At 39.7% G+C, this 21,067-nt stretch overlaps 1 protein-coding gene across 8 annotated transcripts in view; it reads right to left on the bottom strand.

Annotated features, from left to right (window-relative positions):
• The window catches only part of spag9b (sperm associated antigen 9b), a 45,272-nt gene extending 24,333 nt beyond the window's left edge, over positions 1-20,939 (bottom strand). For 2 of the 8 annotated variants that reach the window (XM_055004595.1, XM_035955554.2), the window contains exons 1-4: positions 20,194-20,937; positions 8,542-8,662; positions 5,845-5,915; positions 3,823-3,920 (exon numbers count right to left, since the gene is read on the bottom strand). In XM_055004595.1, the coding sequence (XP_054860570.1) occupies positions 3,823-3,920; positions 5,845-5,915; positions 8,542-8,662; positions 20,194-20,493 (590 nt within the window). In that variant the 5' untranslated portion in view covers positions 20,494-20,937. Of the gene's footprint in view, positions 1-120; positions 803-3,822; positions 3,921-5,844; positions 5,916-8,541; positions 8,663-20,193 lie in introns of those variants that run through there. The other 6 variants (XM_055004596.1, XM_055004597.1, XM_055004598.1 and 3 more) reach the window with 6 other exon arrangements.
• Positions 20,940-21,067: the final 128 nt, after the last annotated feature.

The raw sequence follows: 21,067 nt of genomic DNA, 5'->3' as shown, positions 1-21,067 counted from the left end.
GCAGCAACACGGCCACTGCATGGCTACAAACTGGCTGTGGCTAAAGCAAGAAACATAAATTAAGATGCATCAGTTTTAAACACCTACACACTAACATGACACACATAATACAGGTTGTACCTGCTGGGTCTGGGTAAGGAGGGTAAGGAAGGCAGGGCAGGTAAGCCTCCGGTAGAGACAGAGTAGTGAACCAGCAGCAGCACTGACAGAGAGACCAGTACAGCAGAGTTGATGACCACTGCTCCACCTACAAAGCCAAAAACAAACAGCAGCATACACCCGGGGCTCATGGCCCCCCCAGATCATGGCCCAGTGCCTCACAGGGGCCGAGAAGGTTGACGGGTACAGTCGATGACAGCAGCGTGGTGGGGGTCACTGAAGAACCAAATTTACTCTGCTGTTTTGATCGGACTGCTGAAGGTACATCTATAGCAGAGGTCACAGATGTTGTATCCTTCTAGCTGAGACTCTACAGTGAGTGTAGAGCTGTGAGCTCTGTACACTGCAGCTCAGTGCTGAGGCAGACGAGGTGGGAGCAGGTCAAAGGCAGCATACCATGTCAGCAGCAGTCACAACAACAGTAATCCCAGTGGCTTTAGTAGCAGTGAGTGATTAAAGCAGAGCAGCAGCAGCAGTTCACACAGCAGAGCAGTAGATCATCCACAGAGAGAGCAGCGAGAGGCTGGCGGCAGCAGCAGCAGCAGCTCTCCTCCACTGTATTCGAGGCAGGTGATTCTGTTTTTCTTCCTCCTCACTCTTCCTATGCTCTGCCGAGATGCGACACGGCTGCTGCTGTGCAGTCTAGAACGCTCTGACACTCTCCCTCTCTCACTGTGATAGCACCCAGCACCCCTCCCTCTGTGTCTCTCTCTCTCCCCATCTCCCTCTCTCTTTTGGATGCTGAGGCAGCTTGTTCCATATGCCTCTTCTCAGGCTGCAGCTTATTGGCTGGAAAATGGGGAGACTGAATAAAGTGTGTGTGAGGGAACAGAGCTTGGCAGACTGTCTGCATTAACTCAAGGCATGGTGAGAGACCAAAGAAATACAGGGGGCTGCTGGAGAGTACAGACATGGTCCACATTAAAACATTAAACATCACAGCAACTATCAACTAAACACTATTCATACCTATTGGACTTAATGAGTTACTGTTTTACAACACAAAATCAAAAAGGATGCCATTAGCATCTTTTGATATAAAGTGAAAGTGAAAACAACTCTCTGCAAATTACACTAAGGTACAGGCATGTGTGATATGCAAAAATCTTCTTTCCTCTCTGTGTAGCCAAATCACAGTAAAGTTCTTTAAGAGGCTGAATGAAGTCAAGGTTTTTGTAATTATGGTATGGCAAGTGTTAGTACACACATATCTAGAAGCTCTAACAGCTGTTGGATGAATGGCTGTCACAATCAGGAAAACTTTACTGACTATTATGTCGTACAAGTAACTGTGAATATTGATATATATAATCTATATCTCTATTCCGTGGGACAGCATAGTGGTTCGGTGGTTAGCATCGTCACCTCACAATCCCCGCTTTGTGACCCGGCCTGGATCTAGGGTCCTTCTGTCTGAAGTCTGTATGTTCTCCCTGTGCATGTGTGGGTTTTCTCTGGCTACTCCAGCTTCCTCCCACAATCCAAAAACATGCTGAGATTAATTGGTAAGTCTAAATTGTGCATAGGTGTGAATGTGACTGTGATTGTTTGCTTCTCTGTGGAGGCCTGTGACAGACTGGTGAACTACCCAGGGTGTCCCCAGTCTTCCTGCCTCGGCTTGGATAGGCACTAGCCCCTTACAGAGGATATATGTATTGCCTATTTCTTCATTTGGTTTAGAATAAAAATGTGCCCACAATGTTGCTATGGCTCTTAGTTTTGCAACTTAATCATGGACTGTAATATCAATTATCATCAAAATGCAGTTGCGGAAATACCATAAGTTTAACACCTCAAGACAAACAGTGCCATTAAAGTATAGGAAGGGGGCTGCTCTCATTTACAGATTTTTCTGTGTCTACTGCAATGAAATGGTCATTTTGCTTTTGGAAGGAAATTTAGTGTTTAGATGAACTGATTAATTTGTAAAATATAAGATAGATTGATATAAACATAGTTATTTGTAGCTTTAACACCATACATATAACAACCATTGCACTGGTGTTTTATCAGAATTGGAAAAAGGAAAAGGCAGTAATAAAAAAATAAAAATAAAAAAAGCATCACATGGTCTGGACTTTGACACCTTAGAGCCTTTTGATAATCACATATTACTCGGATGAAACCAAACACTGCACCTCAGCAGAAACAAAGGTCCTCCAACCTCTAGACTCCCCACAGCACAATGCTGAGTCATAATCTGCTCTGTAAAAGAGCAATGGGCCATAAAGCTCATCCTCCCATCGATGCAGATTACTCCGACAACAGCCAAACTACTGACCCCACTGACAACATCCACAGCATCCTCAGATGTGTCCCACAGCATTCCAGTTGCTTCCAGCAGACTTCTAATGACAGTGTGTCTCCTTTTATTATACCACTTCATGCCAAAATAGTCTCGATATTCATCTTTATCCACAAACACCCAACAACTTTATAACAGCCATATCTACATTTCTCAGTTTTTTGCATTTAGCTTATGCTCCTTTCAAGTTAGTCTCCTTTTTCTGCATTCATTCTTTCAGGTTCTCTGACCTACTTGTGCCTCTTCACTGTAGGGAGGATACACTGTATGTGTGTGGGAGTAAAGCTTGCAGTGGTTAGAGCTGCTCCTCTACAGAGCTGCAGACCTGGAGAATCAATCACATGGGCAATTACAATAAGACACTGCAAGCATCCATCTTCTTGAGTCTTGAAATTCAATTTATGGAGCTATAAATTCTCCTAATAAAAGGGTGAGGGTACTGACAGTCGATATGTGCACTTTAATTTAGAGAGCGTGCGGGAGTCTGTTTGAATCTTGTTGATATGCTCATCCCACTTCTACGCATCTGTCGCATTAAATAAATGTGTAAGGAGTTCCTTCATCTTGAATCACTGATGCAATTTCAGTGACACAAGATGCAAACCATTTACTTAGAATGTATTTCCTCATGTTAGTAGAGAAAATATTGACTAATAAATATAAGACATAAAATATCAGCATTAAAAAGTCTAAGTTTCTTCCTTTCATACTACATTTTCTTATAAAGTGGATTTCTATATTCTGACTGGTTTAACATTTCACTTGCCAAGTAAATGTATCCCAACATATGCAACATACAAGGTTTTGGAGATGTATACATTTTTGTAAATACAGTTCAGCCCTTTTATTCTTTAGGCATTCACTCTACAGGAACTGTAAACCATTTTGGTCCATTTAGGATCGTTACTATATGGACTGCTGTAATTTTCTAACTTCCTGTATGCTGTTGGAAACTGCCATACAGTAGAATGATGTTGGGGATTCATGTCCTCCTATAGATGCAGGGAATGTGCTTGGTTGTAAGAAGCCATTTGTCTGATGAAAGTCTAGCACTGAAACACAAGTGTTTAGTTAGACATTGTATAGCAGTCTAATTGAAACTTTCACTCTAAACAGGGGGTTTAATGTCTCTGAAAGAAGTGTTTCCTGATGAGAGAACAAATATTGACCAGAGATTGTGCTATGTTGAGACAAAAGAGGCCTAACTGAATTGTCAGTCATAGAAGAGGCTGAAAACTGCAACAATACTCCATTAATTAACTGTTCATAGGACTAATGAATAAGATCAGTTCATGTGAGCACATCTGAGAGCAAATCAGGAAAGCATGAAGTTAGAAAAACTAGCGTGGCTGTCTAACCGTGTTCTGGCTGGTGTGCCTGTATCTGAGGACTCTGCTGTCATCATGGCATGCTGGTGTTTCGTCCGCTCCAGGTGCTCCATGTAGCTGTGGATCATCTGTAAAGTCAGAATGATGGAATTAGTCTACTTAAAATGATCTTGTTCAAGTAAATTATGTTTCTTTTGACAGATGACAAAATGTGTCACAACTATGCTCTAAAGAAAGGACGTCAAGTAGATCCATTTGTAAAATGGTCCTGAGAACTCCCACCATCTCAAATCATTAGTACGGTCGCTCACATACGAAGTGCGTAGTGTCCAGGCACAGCTGTGACAGTCAGGCTCACAAAAAATTATGTAAATGTACCAACAGAGTGTAGGTGACAGCTTTCATTATGCTTTCATTTCCTTTATTCAGCCTTATTCAGATCAGCAGTTGGCTGCAGAAGCCTGAGAGGTTTGTTTGGACACTGAGGCATCTGTTAGTGATACATAATGGATAACAGGCAGAAAGAGACCAAAGGCTCAGCAGAAACATAATTCATGTTCAGATCATTTATGTTTTAATCATTTTCACCTGGCCTGCTTCTCTAGTCTACTTCATCCAATTCAGTTTTGTATTTCTATCAAAGAGGTGAACTCTATACCTGTTATTCTTCATTCCCCCAATCTTTCATTATTTCATTATTTTATTTTGTTTTATTCGAGACTCAGACTACCACTTTCATATTGGTCCATAGGGTGGCAACTAATGATTCATCTATTTATATGTTCATTGTTTCCTGTTTATTTACATGTGTAGAAAGCTGATGTTGTCAGATAAGGTCCTCCCAGGTTGACAGTGCAGTCATACACATTAACGGGAGCCTTGAGCCATCCTCAGGGTTGACACTGGGGCCAATTTGGGCGTGTTTTAAAGGACTTGTATTGGCAACAATAAAGCTGATCAAAATCTAATCCTTTCTGTACCGCACTCTGTTGTGATTTGTCTATTCCAGCATGCTGCTCTCCTTTACCACAGTTGGGCGCTACAATGTGAAACTTTTCACTGTGTATGTCATTTATATCACACAGTTACACACACACACACACACACACACACACACACACACACACACACACACACACACACACACACACACACACACACACACACACACACACACACACACACACACACACACACACACACACACACACACACACACACATATATATACATATATATATATATATATCATATTTAAGCTTAAGCTTATCAACACCAGCATTAGCATAAAGTAGCAGGTAGCTGAATTCAGAAGGCTTTAAATGTGTCACGTACATGTTTATTCAACTTTTTAGTATCAGTTTGGACATGGTTTCAGCAGATACTGAGTATTAAATGACTAAGATCACAATCAGGGGCAAAAACCTAATCGGGACATCTATATACACTACCATTCAAAAGTTTGGAGTCACTTAGAAAAGTCCTTATTTTTGAAAGAAAAGACATTTTTTTCAATGAAGATACCATTAAATGAATCAGAAATACAGTCTAGACATTGTTAATGTGGTAAATGACTGTTCTAGCTGGAAACGACTGATTTTTAATGGAATATCTCCATAGGGGTACAGAGGAACATTTCCAGCAACCATCACTCCTGTGTTCTAATGCTACATTGTGTTAGCTAAAGGTTTTTAAAGGCTAATTGGTGATTACAAAACCCTTGTGCAGTTATGTTAGCACATGAATAAAAGTGTGAGTTTTCATTGAAAACATGAAATTGCCTGGGTGACCTCAAATTTTTGAACAGTAGTGTGTGTGCTGTTACATCTGAATCATTTTCACAGAGTATAGAAGCCTGGAGAAAATGGGAAACATATGGATGCAGTTCAACTGCTTATGCTAGCATGCTTTTCAATCATTATCGATTTGTATAGAACGCAACTTCAAAAAGTTACATCAATTCTGGCTGCTGTAAAAACTTCAAAGCACACATCTACACATGTTGTCACATACTGAACCAAACACATATTTGCTTATTCCAGACCAACCTACCTCAGTGTGTCTCTGATGAAGAGCATTGTACTCCTTCTTGAGCTCTGCTTCTCTCTCCTCCAATCTGCTAACTGAATAAGAGGGAAATAGTTTACATGATGGAAAAAGATTAGAGGCAGAGTTACTAATAACAACACTGAACTTTAAATACTATTGTCTCGCTGTTCTATATGAAATACAGAAGATTATTTCATGAACTGGACATGGATTAAACTGTTATATTGACAAATGCCCAGTACTGGTACATTTGTTGCAATAATATCCCAGAGCCAGAAGAGGGCCACCATGCATCAAGAAATCCTCCTGAATTACATTAAACGGAAAAGGATGGACAGGGTTATTTCACAACTCTGACTCACAGAGTCATCTATGCAATCAAATCCTTCAACCCATTTTTCAGTCAAAAATCACTATTTTCCTCAAACAACAAATTCGATGAATTGTTCTTGATCCTGTAAAGCACAAAGCTAAAATTTTCATGTTTCCTACTGCAAGGAATACAAAAACAGGTTTTAAAATCTAAACATTGATCTACTGCGTGACCACTGCTCTCGGTTATATCCAGCCAGTAGACCACAACTTACTGATTCCAGTGCATGGGGCTCTCAGGTGGCTCTGCTTATTTGTAGGCAAAACAGCAAGACAGTTGTTGAGCGTGCTATTCAGATGCCAGCCATGCAAGTGCTCTCTCTAAAAGGTGGACACTAAAACGTTCCGAATCCTTAGTCTGTTGCGCTAAGCGTCGCTGATACAGCTAATTCAGAGCTGAGAGGTAGGAGACACTAGAAAGATCAATGAACAGAAACAGATCAGACAGCAGCTGTACATTGTGAAGAGTACAGTGATGTAATGTGGCTTTGAAAAGGATTATAGAGGAAGTAGGGGTGAAAGAGGGGAGCAGAAATAACTCAGGTCTGACAACGAGGTGTGTTTAGAAACACGAAGTGATCCTAAAGGAAAACCCCACATGCAAAGCCTGAATATCTCTGACTGAAAGAACCAGTGTTCTCACCAGGTATCCAATTTGAAGAAAACTCAAAAAATAAATACTAAAGTTGAACACTGGATCTGGATGAATTTGAGGTAAACAAGTGATTGTTTAGTGGTGAATCAGTGAAGCCACACCCTAACACCAATCTTTGTGTCAGAATTTGTACGCAATTTGTCAACAACAGGTACTGGAAAAAATAAAATGTACATCTCCTGATTTGTACTGCCAATAAAGGCAACGCAGCATTGAACATCAAAAAACAAAGAGACAGCAATTATTGGTGTTTGCAGCCATCCACGTAAGGTAGTGTTTATTGAGTTACACTGTACAGTATGCCTGTTTTCCAGTGATGTGATCATTCACAGTGTAATGATCTAAGTCACACAGCTGCCAGTTCTGCCCGCAAACATAATTACAGACAAAGGAGGCTTGCAAAATCACACAAATAGAAAAAAGGGAAGTGCCACATTGAGGTTAACAAATAGAAATTTTCTGAGAACTCTCAAATTTCCCACTTAGTGTGAAAGAGGTGTGCGTAACCTTACTGTGGTGGAACAAACAAGTCACACATACTGTCAACAGTGCAGTCATGCTCGCATCATGAGGGTTTTCTTTTCATGGTTTGGGAACACTACTACACTGAGAATTAAACTGCCCTGTACATTGTAAGGAGTTTTTTTCATTTCAGAGAAAGACCTACTTTTTAAGTTCATCATTGTGGCATGAAACTGTTCCTATTATCTAGAAACACAGGTTTATACTACTAAAAAAGATTTGTTTTCCAGGTATAAATTTCAAGCAGGTCAGGTGTGACCACTGTAACACTTTCCAGTTACTCTCTAAACAGTTCTTAGTTTGTAAAATGCTTGGTCTACTCTGTTACAGCTCATTTAGCAGACTTGGAAGGCAAACACTCATAGTAATGTTAGTAATGGCCTGTATTCAGTAGGGACACAGGGCTCCATCTGCCTTCAGGCACATCAGGCGAACTGTCACAAGATCTGCAAACCGTCAATGTCTCTCGCAGGATAACTGGGTGTGCAAGACTTTGGAATAAAAGAGCCATTACTGTAAAACCAATGCCTGTAACAGATTTTTTTACAATTTATAATTTCATTTAGCAGACGCTACTATCCAAAGCAATGTACATCTGAGAGTAGATACAACACGAGGTAGGTAGGCCTAAAGGTCCTCAATGGACAACCTGACTGGGTTTTGAACCATCGATTTCCCATGACAAAGTCAGGAGTGTTAGTCTCTGAGCTATCCAGCTGCTGGCTGCAGAATAGAGATGCACAACACCCGATTTTTACTGATATTCAATATACTGGTATTTTCCAGCTAATTTTTTATTATTGCTGATGCCAAAACAGGCACATATTTCCTCCATTTAATTTGAGAGAACATTTGCTCTCAGCCGTAATGAAACATATCATTATACCTACTCCTATCATGATGGCCAAGTAGCAGACATGAATTTCAAATATGCATTTACTGGGAAAAATAAGAAAACTACTCTAAATTACACCAGCATAAATACGGCATATTTTACATGCAACACTGGCAAACAAAACTGCAAACTTTCATGCTGACAGGCATCATCATCTACCTGTCAATGTTCCCTTTGGGCTAATGCCGCTATTTCACTTTAAAGCCTTTATCAGAATGTCATCGTGCAGCCCAAATGTAGAAAGTAGTGGACTTACTCTGGTCTGCATAGTTTTTCGTTTTTAGCTCCAGTTGTCGTGTATGAGACTCCAGCGTCACCAGTCGACACTGGAGGTCTTTCTTCTCGCCTTCCTGAGAATCTTCAAAGACGATGTACCTCTGCAGATGAAGACAGTGAAAAGAGACAGTTATTATCACAGCACTGGCATTGACTGCAGTACTGTAAATATGTGTTCATTATGAAAAACATTTAATCTCTGCGCACAAGTGCACAGCATCAGCTTATTCGAAAAAAGAAAGTCACAAACACACACAGTTTCCTGAGTAAGTTAGCAACAGTTGATATCAGTGTCAAGGATGTGTTTCCAGTTTTCACAGCAGTCGTTGTCACTAGCCTCAGTCCTTCTCTCAGGGGATCTATGCACAATAAATCTCTATGATAAGAATAATGTCTTTCATCTGTTAGTACAATGATCCCAGCAGGGTAACTGAATATCACTCAGGAACAGACAGGAAACTTGTGGCTTCAACCTGTTCCTCAAAGTATTTCCAACCACCAAATCCACCATCCACCATCAAATCTAATCCATTTAATTCTGAGACAACCGCTGCTCCCTGATGGCAGTTTACACTATGTTTGTAAACAGATTAGACAAGGTGGATGAGTTCTGGCAGGGAAGTGTATGTCTGAAGGAACAACAACAAGATGAGGTGAAGAAAAACTGAAAAAAAAAACAAGTTGGGAAATCACATCAACTTTAGGCTGAATAACTGCAGGAACACAAGCAGAATACAGCATGAAAATGTAAAGTGTGTGAATTTACAGTGAGCTGTAGTAAAACTACTCACAGTAAACAAAAATAGTCTGGGTGGGGAATAGTTGCAGAGATACTTTATTTTGGACCAAAGTGGTGAACGCATCAACTGCATGACCTTGTCATCCATTGAGGTCTATTGCTAGTGTAGCTAAACACTCCAGCTATGGTCCAGTGTCTCTAATCCTTTCTTCCTCATTTTGGTCATGTCATATGAGATTGTGCTACAGTCATTACAACATAACAACATTCTTGTTAAGACTACCAATTCATTTCATATCAACAATCAATGAGGTGTCAATTTATGGAACTAGACTGTGGCGTTTTGCAGGTCAGCAGACAACCCTGACTGGACAAAGATTTACAGTATCTTCAATACTGGGTCCATATCCAATAACGGCGCTCTATTCTTGTCAAATTTAAATCTGTATAAACTTATTATTGTATAAAATTATTGCAATCATTTGGACTTTAGCGAGCAGAGATGCCGTGGGATGAAAACTGAGTCTGCACCACCATGTAAATAAATAGATATAACTGGAAACATTGAATTTCATGAGAGCATTGACAATAACACAATATCTAGATCAGTCATATCACGATCGATACATATGATGGTGAATGAAGGTTAGTTTCAGCACATATTATTATCCAGTGGATCAAGTTAATCCTTTACAAAAGCTTTTGTAACTCATAAAGCTTTATTGTTGGCTAAAAGTCTCTACTTCCTCCTTGTTCCAGGTAAGTATGTTTAGGGTTTCTTAATGCAAATTAGGAATGTTTTTGTAGATTAATCAATAATGAAAACATGCTTTAGTTGCTTTTCTATACAGATACATGGGGAAGTAAAAGAAAGTTTGTAAATGTAAATCTTGCCATTACATTTGCCTACTTTTTTCCACTTTTATTTGTCGGTCCAAATCCAAACTGTTATGACATGCAAGTGAATGGCTGCAGCTTTGAATTCTGATCGTTCGGATAATAATAATGTTATATCATTTTCTCTTCTAAGCAATATCTGGCACAAGAATTTCCTTCAGCGTTGTTACAGTTCTTCTGTGTTTTATCTTATCTTAACAGGAATTATTTTAGGTTATTGTTGCCCTCTTGTTTGGTTGATGTGTGTTAATATTTCAGCTGATCAGCTGAGTCAGGTGTCTGATGTCATGCCTGTAAACAGTCTTATGATGTGGCTGCTCTCTGTGGATAACAGGGCCTCCGGTCTGCCCCTGAGCTGAGTGTGGATGTTATCTGCACAGATGAGTGTCACCTGAACACCCCGTTACAAGCAACCTTTTCTTTATAAATGCGTCACACAGAGCCTGGAGGTGTCCAACAAAGGTGTTTCTTGAGGATGCTTTTGTGAACTTTTCCTTTTTAAAATTTTTATTTTATTTTTTTAAACAATTCAGCCATTGATCGTCTGAGATTCTTTCTGTGCCTGTGGCCTCAAAGTATTTTAATGTAGAGCACTTCATTTACCAAGCGGTGCAATAGCCAATCATTTGGTGTATTAATCAACTGATTATTGGATCAGATATTAAGCATTTCAGCACATGAAATTATTTAGGAAACAAAAAAGTGTGAAATAAGTCAAAACATGTCTTATATTTTAGATTCTTCAAAATAGCCATTTCATTCATTCATTCTGTCAATGAGAGAGAGAGAGAGCTACCTTGGCTCTAATGCAGCCACCTCTCTCTGGTTGTAATCACTCTGCAGTCTTGAACAATTTCCTACCTACAGTACTATATAATGGTAAAAATCAAGTAACAACCTGTTACTAATAATGAAGAATTTCTTTTTTCTTTTCATTAAACATGTAAAACATAAATAAACTATGTTTTGTGTTGGAGTTTTGTGCTATTCTTAATTTTAAAATCAAGACTTTTATTTTTTATGACAAATGTTTATTGGTTCCAAATATCGGTTTTCTGTCTCTCTGCTTCTACATTGTTGGTCGATCCCTTATTTGGAGCTTGTGGTTGAGCCACTTATGAAGGCTCAGTTGGGTGCAGGGAGCCTGGAGAGTATTTTAAGAACTTAAGCATTGGTAGTAATGCAGCATTTTCAATGCAAATCTACTAAGAGCATTAACATAGCACTGGGCTAGACTACAGACTGGAGGGTTCACAGGCAGGGGGTGACACCCTAATCTGCAAATGTACATAACTGCAGCACAGAAACAAGGTAAAAAAAAAAATCAGTAAGGGAGTTTAAAAATCTAATTTAACTGCTTCCATGAATTTCAACAATTAGCTGTAGAAAACATATTCTGTCAAACCCCCCCTAAAAACCCAAATCAACCCTATGGATGACACATGCTGACCCCTCAAATGAATTAGAACAAGTCCCAACATCTTTGTCTCTCCCACCCTGCTGCTCCTCATATGACCCAGGAAGGAGGCTTGTGTGTATGACAACGCTCCAGAGAATAAGTGTTCCAGCATTTTAACATGCACTCTTCCCCCTACACTGCATGTATAATACTCTCTTTGTCCCTGAACACTAACACACTCTCATACACACAAACACATGTGGTTCGAGAACAAGTGTGTGCACACAACCACACAAACAGGGCTCCACTGTATTGGCACTCAATTGACTGAGACTCAAATCAGCTCCTTTTAGTGTGCTTGGCACTGGATTGCGACTGGGACATTTAGGAGAGCTGAGGCATGTGAAGATTCGCCCACTAGGCCAAATAAACTTACCAGAGACCCTGCAGAGAGTCTAACAGGATAACAGCATTACAAATGTCATGATTGATCATTTTAATGTTAGAAAGATTACAGCATGTTGGCAAGAGCGCACTGCATATAAAAGCTTACTGTAATCACGTGTTTTACAAAGAGTGATTAGCTAGAGGCTCTGCATAGTATATGTAGTTCTTTCCAGTAGTCAGAAACAAAGCAAAACCCAAACCTCTAAAGTCTTGCTAGAATCCTCTCTTGAGCTACAATGATAAGCAGATTAACTGATTAGTCAGTTAAAATAAAATTAACCAACAAGTATTTGGATAATATATTAATCTTTATATTATATTTCAAGCATGACCACCATAAATGTTACTGTTCTCAGTTCGAAAATGTGAGAAGTACATTACAGTGAATTATTATTAATAATACTAATCATTGGTTGTCACTGGCTGTACTTAAGACCAACTCATACTCTCCACATCTGCATGACAGCAAAGACTGTATGATTTAGGGTAAAAAAAAAAATGTTTAAAAGAAATATAATAAATAAATCTGCATTTGGCTGATGGATGATGTGGTTTGATTTGGTTTGAAACAGTCCGTAGGTGTGAATATGAGTGTGCTTGGTTTTTTGTCTCTATGTGGCCCTGTGACAGACTGGCTGGATGTATCCTGTCTTTACCATAAGTCAGCTGGGATAGACTTCAGCCCCTTGACCTGTGGATGGCACTAGGAACATCAGTCATACGTGTTCATTCTTTGGATGCCATAAATATTTGTACCAAATATTCCAGAGATACCTTATGGTCACGATAGATGAAAAGCTAGGGAATAATTAAAGCCTGTAAGGATTCATTCACTGGACACGAGGTGCTTTTTATTGTGATGTGTTATCATTGTCTCTTCCTAGCATCTTAGCTACTCTTAGTGAGGATGAAAGACAGATATGCTTAGAAGAAAAATGACAATACTCATGTGTTCCCTTGCTCTAAGCTCCTGCATTTCTGAGATTGGAAGATTCTCAGCGATGCCAGAGAGGGAATGATATCCAGATCACAGCAAGTCACACAAGTTGGTAAAATGGAACACACCCTATGATCGTCTGTGCACAATTTTATGGAAACTCATCTAATGGTTAATGAGATACTTTACTCTAGATCAAAGGTGTTGATCAGTTGACCAACTGACCGACATTAGCATGTATAGAGTCTAGTCGATAACGTGGCTAAAAACTTCAGTCATGGTTCTGTCTTTCTTGTCTTTAGGCTGCTGTAAAATGAGGCTAAGCTACCAGCCTGTCTGGTGTCTCCTAGTAGATATTAATGGTTCACGATGATCAATGAGCTGGCACTATAAGAGGGTAGTGAGTAGTAGGATGTGGGCTTTCACAGGTCAGCAGACAACCCTAACTGGACTAAAGAACTGAGGGAAGTGCTGTTTTTCCCCAAGAATTTCCTGCCTTGCCTTTTCCTCTCCTCTGCTGAAACAAACCAACAAGAGGTGGTATTCCTCTGGGCTTGGAGTACAGAAAAGCAGGACTTGGCCCACACAATGCATTTGTTTGGTAAGATTAATCTGCTTCTTTGCTTCTGGAGTGACTTGTTGTCCAAATGAGCTGCTTAGTTATGGAGTCTGTGCCACACAACTCATTAGCCTCCTTTGAGTAGGCCACTGCTTTAGTGTTAGAGGGACACTTTACATTTGAACAGTCTGAGTGTCCTATGAATTTATTCTGTTGCTGCGACAGTTTAACCATGTGAAATGCAAAAAGCACAGACTTCACAGCAGTCTGATCCACATCATGACATGGGAGAGACGTAGGAACCTCAGGTGAGGTTGTGTGTGCAATAAGTCTATGTGTCTTATGCATATGGGTGTCAACATGGAAGTCACAGACATTTGCATATGGAACTACCTACGAAAACAGTCCTACGATTTTTTTTTTAATTTATTTATTTATTTATTTTTTTAACAATTTGTCAAATCATCTTTCTGTGGTGACTGATGTGTTATGCCTCAGAGAGGGGCAAAAATGACCTCTTACACATAATCAGAAGAGATAATATAGACCAAGCAGACAGAGCCTCTGCAGATGAATGAAGAGAAGACACAGATGTGTCACCTACAGAAAGTCAAACTTCAGCAGCATGTTCGAGGAAAAAGAATGTGAAATACTGTTTGGACTATCCATTTCTAATTACATTTAGTGTTCTATGAAGTGCTTTTAATTTTATTGCACAGCAGTTTTTGTCAGAGTATATACTAACCTGCCTGTCCTGTCTTTTTGTTATGTTGTTGTATGTAAGCTGCTGAATACCTGAATTTCCCTCGGGATTAATAAAGTGTCTATCTATCTATCTATCTATCTATCTATCTATCTATCTATCTATCTATCTATCTATCTATCTATCTATCTATCTATCTATCTATCTATCTATCTATCTATCTATCTATCTATCTATCTATCTATCTATCTATCTATCTCAAACTGTTCAGTTTCTTTTAATTTCTTTCTCCATCTCTGCTCTTCTATATTTATAACTAGCAAGCAGGCAGGCCACCATTTCTGACCCGAGCTTCATAATTTAATTTTTTTCCCCAATGTGTGTTTTCATACACAATTTACGTTTGCTTCAAGTGTGTTGACTTAAATAGGGAACTTACTACAAGGTATAATATGTACCATTTTTGCATTAAAATGTGTAAAAATGGCTGGCCAATGGTTTATTTTTATAGACTTTTGTATTTAAATCCCAGATGCTTGCAGCAGCGTTCCAACCAGAGAATTTTTATTAATTTTTTTTATTGTATTGTTTGCATTGCTCAATAAATGGTTATTTTAATGTGACTGCTTTGGGTGAAAATAACAATGCTGAATTACCCGATGACTGAATTCACACAAGATTAACTACAGTAGCTGTAAGCGTAACTGACTCCTTTAATGGTAAGTCAGCAATTAACATTATGCTAGTTAATGTTAATTGGAGCCATCACAAACTAATGAAATGACATAATGTGCATATACAAGAGTTAACATGACATGGGCACGATTTCTAACTGACTCACATGAATAAATTCTCATCTGCAATGGTTGTGAAGATAGCAGCTCCTATAACCAATTTTGTGCCAAACATTGTCTTAAACTCAATTTTTGTGATGACCATGGTGGCATTGTAGATGTACATGTGTCCCCAGCTTTAACAATTTCAAAGCATTGGGAAATGATGAGGACCAAGACTTTTGGAAGTTTAAATTGCTGGTAACGGGAGTGAAAGTTAAAAGACGAAGCCAGAAATGGAATAAATGAAAAAAGCATGGGCTGCATACGGTCAATAGCCATAACTGTAACATCCTGAATTGTATTCGTCATGCACAGAAGCTGACCTCTCTAACAGAGGTGATGTAAAAAGGGCAAGACCCATGACGTGATCTCAGTTTATCAACACTACTGCTCACACACACTTGATAGCTAAATCGCTGCCTCGCTGAGTGATGAGCTACTTTTATCACAGCTGAGTGATTTCACAAAGGAGTCAGAGAAAACAAGACTAATATAAGCCTGTACGACCAGATGGAAAATCCCATGTGCACAGGTCTATCAAAAGCTGTAGCAACATGTTACAACATGACATAAATTATTAACACGCTGCTCTGTGACCTGTTGCGCTTGCCATTCAACATTCAACTGTCAAGCTAAATGTCAACAGAAGGGAAAATACTGAGGATTGGAAAAAACTGTATATGTACACACAGTGCGGTGTTCTCCTAAACATGTCTCAAATTCATTAAGAATTTTTGTTACCTTTAAACATTTATGTTGAAATGAGTTTTGGTATGTAATATTTTAATCCCTTTCCCAGTCTAAATCACGTTAGAAATGATTAATTTTGCAGGGATTATTAGTGTACAGGCTGGAAAAACAAGCCAGATTAAGAGCAAACCCCTGCTGCATCTCAAGGTTGTTGAAGATGTTTGAGTAAGGAACTGCTCATGGCTAAATATGAGGACTAGGAAGGATTAAGAAGAGGAATGCTGTTTGTTTGAGCTTTAAACATATACAAACACAACTAAATCAAAAGTCAATGTAAAACATACAGGATTATACAGCATGTTTTTGATGACACTTTGTCGAGTCCCGTTTTTATCAGTGACCATTTAGCTGTTTGAATTTCACAACACTTACTGCCTTTTGCTATAACTTACATGAAGAGTATTCAAGTGTACAAGATGATACTCTGAACAAAGAACACTGCTACACCCCCAAGACAACCGATTATTTTTTTAATGAATTTAATCTGAAATTGTGGATCTTAACGTGTGTTTAGTTTTAGTTAATTTTCAGTGTCGTTTTCAGTTACTGTATGTCGACGGCTTACATTTAGCTTTGAAATTTTAATTTGTGTCTTGGAGCTACTTCACAGCTTCAAGTGATCATGAGCTGAAAAGAGCAAACCCTGCATTCAAGGTCTTCTAGCATCTACAAGGCATAATAACATGACGAATGTAACATTGTGTGCTACTTGTGTTCCAAATGTTATCTTTGACAAGCTGTGACCAAGTGAATCCCGGGGCAGTGACGAAGCAGAGACTGACCAGATACAACACAGTAACTACAGCAACAAACATTCACAGTGCTACATCCAAAACCTAAGCTTTTAACAATTTATCAAGCTGAGAAGCCGCATTAAATCTCTACAGACTAAGGGACATTCACCTAAACTCTCCATTAAACAAATGTTGCCTGGATGCAGACAGCCGATGCACATGTGGTTCCATTCACGCTACAATGCATATACTGTAAAGTAGGGTCACATTGCACATGGGACGTTTTGAAAATGCTGTGACTTTGCACTTTTTACAGGATATAGCAGCTAGCAGACCCTGGTGTACTCCTGCATGTCTCAGGTATAACACTGACCAAAGCCTGCACTCAGAATTTGCTGGCTTCTTGTTCCAAGCACAGTGGGCAGACACAGCACAGCATTTCTAGTGAATTTAGAACTTCAATTGTAAATGAAATCATGAACAAAACAAAGCACAGCAAATACTTCAATTACAACTCTTTTTATGAGAAGTGCAGATAACAGCAAATCTTCTTAAAACAAGCATTTGTTGAGCACCATTTGTTTCCTGGCGCATGTGCAGTTTGAGTTCCTGCAGTGCAAACAGTTTGTGTGGTCACAAATTTTGGTCTGCATGTAGCTGTAGCGAGCCTCACATGGGCCTTCTGGACTTGGTCATATGACGAAATTTACATCACAAGGATCCATGTGGGCAAATGGAGTCGGAAAGCACAAACAGACCTTAACACTGCACACTTGTGGTTTAGATATACAGCTTGAAAAACCCCATGTTATACCTGGTTCAGCCAGCAGAAAGGGCTATCCTTTCTGATCTCATTTCATATAGTATTCTGGTTTATGTTTTTCTATTACAGTTAAGAAAAAAAATTACCAGCAGATTTGCTAATAGATTGCAGGATTCCTTTATGCATTGCTTTAATTTTAGTTTTTGAATTATCCTGTTCTATGGCATTAAACCCAATTTTTAGGAAAATCTTTGACAGATATTCTCCCTCTTCCTGAAACCAATCTCATTATCATCCTAACATGTTTACAGCGGGCGAAGGCTGACCTGACATGAACATACGTAATGGAATAAACTGACTGTGCACAATACACATGCCATGTATTCACACTCAGCAAGCGAATATTTGACCTATCAGATAGAGCCCTCGATGAGCAATGCTTATATTATTTATTTACATCAGAATAATTAGTGTCAAGTTGGTGGTGACTGCAAGGTCAGCCAGCATGATGGCTGAGAAAGGAGAGAAAAGTAAGAAAACTGTCAGGAGATGCATTTGCTGAGTTTAAAAGAAGATACTTTAACAAGAATAGGATAAATTTAACTTTAAATTCATATCATTATAATGGCTTAATAATAATTAATGGTCTATTTAACTAGTTGGGTATTCATGTGCGATTTTTTTCAATAAACAAATGTTTGAAAGAAGTTATCTCACTTTATAATTCAGTGGGCTATTCAACGCTTTAGGTCCCAGTATAGCATAGAGACACAGGAACAGTACAGCTGCTGCACTTCAGTATTTAGTCATGCCATCATCACAATACTAAACGAGGTGGATGTACATCACAGACTTCCTTCATGTCAACAACATAATAGTACAGAGCTGTAATAACAGTTACCTGGTGACTTCAACCTTTGGTGGAGAGGGAGCTCATTACACACTCAGTCACACCAAACAATAGCTATTGACATGGGAGGAAAAAGCCAACACACACGTGTACAGGAGCAAAGTAAGTAAGTTTGTACTAATCGACAGTAAAGCAAAACTCGTCAGCGTTCAAACTGATGATGCACCAAATTTCCTCTTCTTCTTCTTTTCCTTCCCACTTTTCACTGCACCACAGCAAACCATTTGCTTCCATCTAACCCTATCCTCTACATCCTCTTCTTTCACACCAACTAACTTCATGTCCTCTTTCACTATATCCATAAACCTCCTCTTTGGTCTTCCTATAGAAACTCAGCATCCTTCTCCCAATACAATGACTATCCTTACTCTGTACACGTCCATCTCAGTCTGGCCTCTTTGGCTTTATCTCCAAAACATCTAACATGCACTGTCCCTCTGATGTACTCATTATTCCTGATCCTATCCATCCTGGTCACTCCCAAAGAGAATCTCAACATATTAATCTCTGCTACCTCCAGCTCTGCCTCTTGTCTTTTCCTCAGTGTCACCATCTCTAGACCATACAACATCGCTGGTCTCACCACCGTTTTCTACACTTTCCTTTCATTCTTGCTGATACTCTTTCATCACACCAGACGATTTTCTCCACTCGTTCCAACCTGCTTGCATGTGCTTCTTCACCTCTTTTCCACATTGCCTATTTCTCTGGACTGTTGACAAGCTTAAAATCCTCCACCTTCTTTATCTCTACTCCCTGTAATGTCACTCTTCCACCCGGTCCCTCTCATTCACATACATATATTCTGTCTTGCTAACCTTCATTCCTCTGCTTTCCAGGGCACATATCCATTTTTCTCAACCTGCTCTCTGCTCTCACTACAGAAGGTGGCATCAAATTTAAACAATTTAAATATCAGGAAACACAGTGTGGAATCTGCAAAGCACCGGCTCCATAATGAAGCACTTATAACATATTACAAAGCTGGAAGTTTACACTCCCTCCCATGAAATTAGAAGACAGTAATAAGTCAGGTGAGAATCTGATCACATTCTCTGTTAAAATCGACTCCAACGCAGTGACTGAGGTTGAAGTGCTGACTTTAGGATGTACCTTGTCATACAGCAGCATCCCAAGTTTTCAACAGCACAGCAGGACAATATAGTAATAACCCTAAGGCTAAGTTTTCCTTCCAAACCTACTGTGCAGTAGTTTAGCACCAAGAGCAAATGTGCCACTGTTGTCAACACAAACCGCTCTGTGGTGATGAGGAGCGTGGCAACAGGGGTGTCATTTGGGTGGAATCAAATGCAGGGGCAGTGAGACACGCATTAGTCATGAAGCAGATTCAGCAGCCACCTAACAAACAAATTCCTGGCAGGTTTGCATATATCTGAGGCTTGTATTACAAACTACAGCGGTGCATTGATCTAGCCTTCACTGCAGCCCTGGGTCCCAACAGGAGCGTCTGGTGACACAAAGCTGCAGCTAAAGTACAGCATGTGCCTCTGAAACGACTGTCACAGCTGCCCTGTAATGTTTTAGCAATATCTCTGGAAGTCTTAACTTTGGAAACACGTCTAAAGTGTGATTCTTCGAACTAAAGTCCTTAGAGAGAACATTTAATTGCGATTCTTTCCATTTTCCGCCTAAACGCCCGTCAGCGGGAAGTGGGAAGTTCCACCAACAACTTTAAAAGTGTAGCTCATCTTCAGAAATTGATTTTGTGGTTTCCTGTGAGTAAGCCGAATTGAAGAAAGGTGTTTTTTGTTGTATAAAAACTGCTCCATCATGACTAGTGACACTTTGTTTGTACTTAATGAACATAGCAACAGTGAATTGTCAGATTTTTCAGCGGAGGTCGGCGTTTAATCCTTTCATACTAAAGTACATAATACGAGGCTTTAATCTATAATCCGGGCTATAAATTAGTTTGGCAGTGATATACAGGAACCCACCTCCTCTACGTGTTTTCTCAGCGCCTTCTCTCTCTCGTACTGGGTAACTAGTTGCTCGTTGTCCTCCTTCAGCAGCTCCAGCTCCACTTCGTGCTCCTGGTTGACAGCGAACACCGAGTCCAAGTTCTCCAGCACTGCGACGACCAGCGGCATCAGCTCCTTCACTACGTCCTCGTCGTATTTCTCGATGAGTCGCTCAAACTCTCGGTAAATGGAGCTGGCCAGACCTGAGACCCGCTCGGACATCATGGCAGAGTTGCCCGAGTCGTCCTGATACAGGACTACGTCGTCCAGCTCCATTTTCTTGCCTCCACTTGCACTTCTCTCCCAGCTAATGAGCTAGCCGCAAGCTTCAGCTGGCCAGCGGCTGTCTGCCTTGTACTTTCAGCTCAACAACAAAATTATGCTGCTATAACATTGCTCGAATGTTGTTTCTTGTACAGAGGAGACGCTGTACTTCTCAAACAAAGTCCGTACTCCTTTGTCGTGTGGACGGCTGACTTTAAAACCTCGCTAGCCTGGTAGCTAGCAATACTGAAAAGTCTTTACTTGGCTCCTGGTTAGTTTCCCTATCCAACAGATGAGCTCCTGCTGCTGCGTTAAGGTGCTGTCGGAAAAATGGGAATGAACGCTGCTCAGTAGTAAACACCGAAAAAATACGGATTGTATCTCAGTGGTTACCTAAAGTGCACACAAAGACATGAAAAACAAAACGTTAAAAGACTAAATGTCGCTTACGAGTGGCAACAAATACAGCTCACAGCATTAAAGCTAAAAAATATTTGATTAAAACGGTCGCTCATCTATAGTAACAGTAAGATGACGTTTGTGGGGCGGAGAATAAACCGTGTCAACAACTGGTTTCAAAACCAAA

The sequence above is a fragment of the Amphiprion ocellaris genome, chromosome 18 (assembly GCF_022539595.1).
Source record: "Amphiprion ocellaris isolate individual 3 ecotype Okinawa chromosome 18, ASM2253959v1, whole genome shotgun sequence".
In the NCBI taxonomy this organism is placed as follows: domain Eukaryota; kingdom Metazoa; phylum Chordata; class Actinopteri; family Pomacentridae; genus Amphiprion; species Amphiprion ocellaris.
The sequence above is the reverse complement of the archived record's forward strand: the minus strand, read 5'-3'. Positions and strand labels throughout refer to the sequence as shown.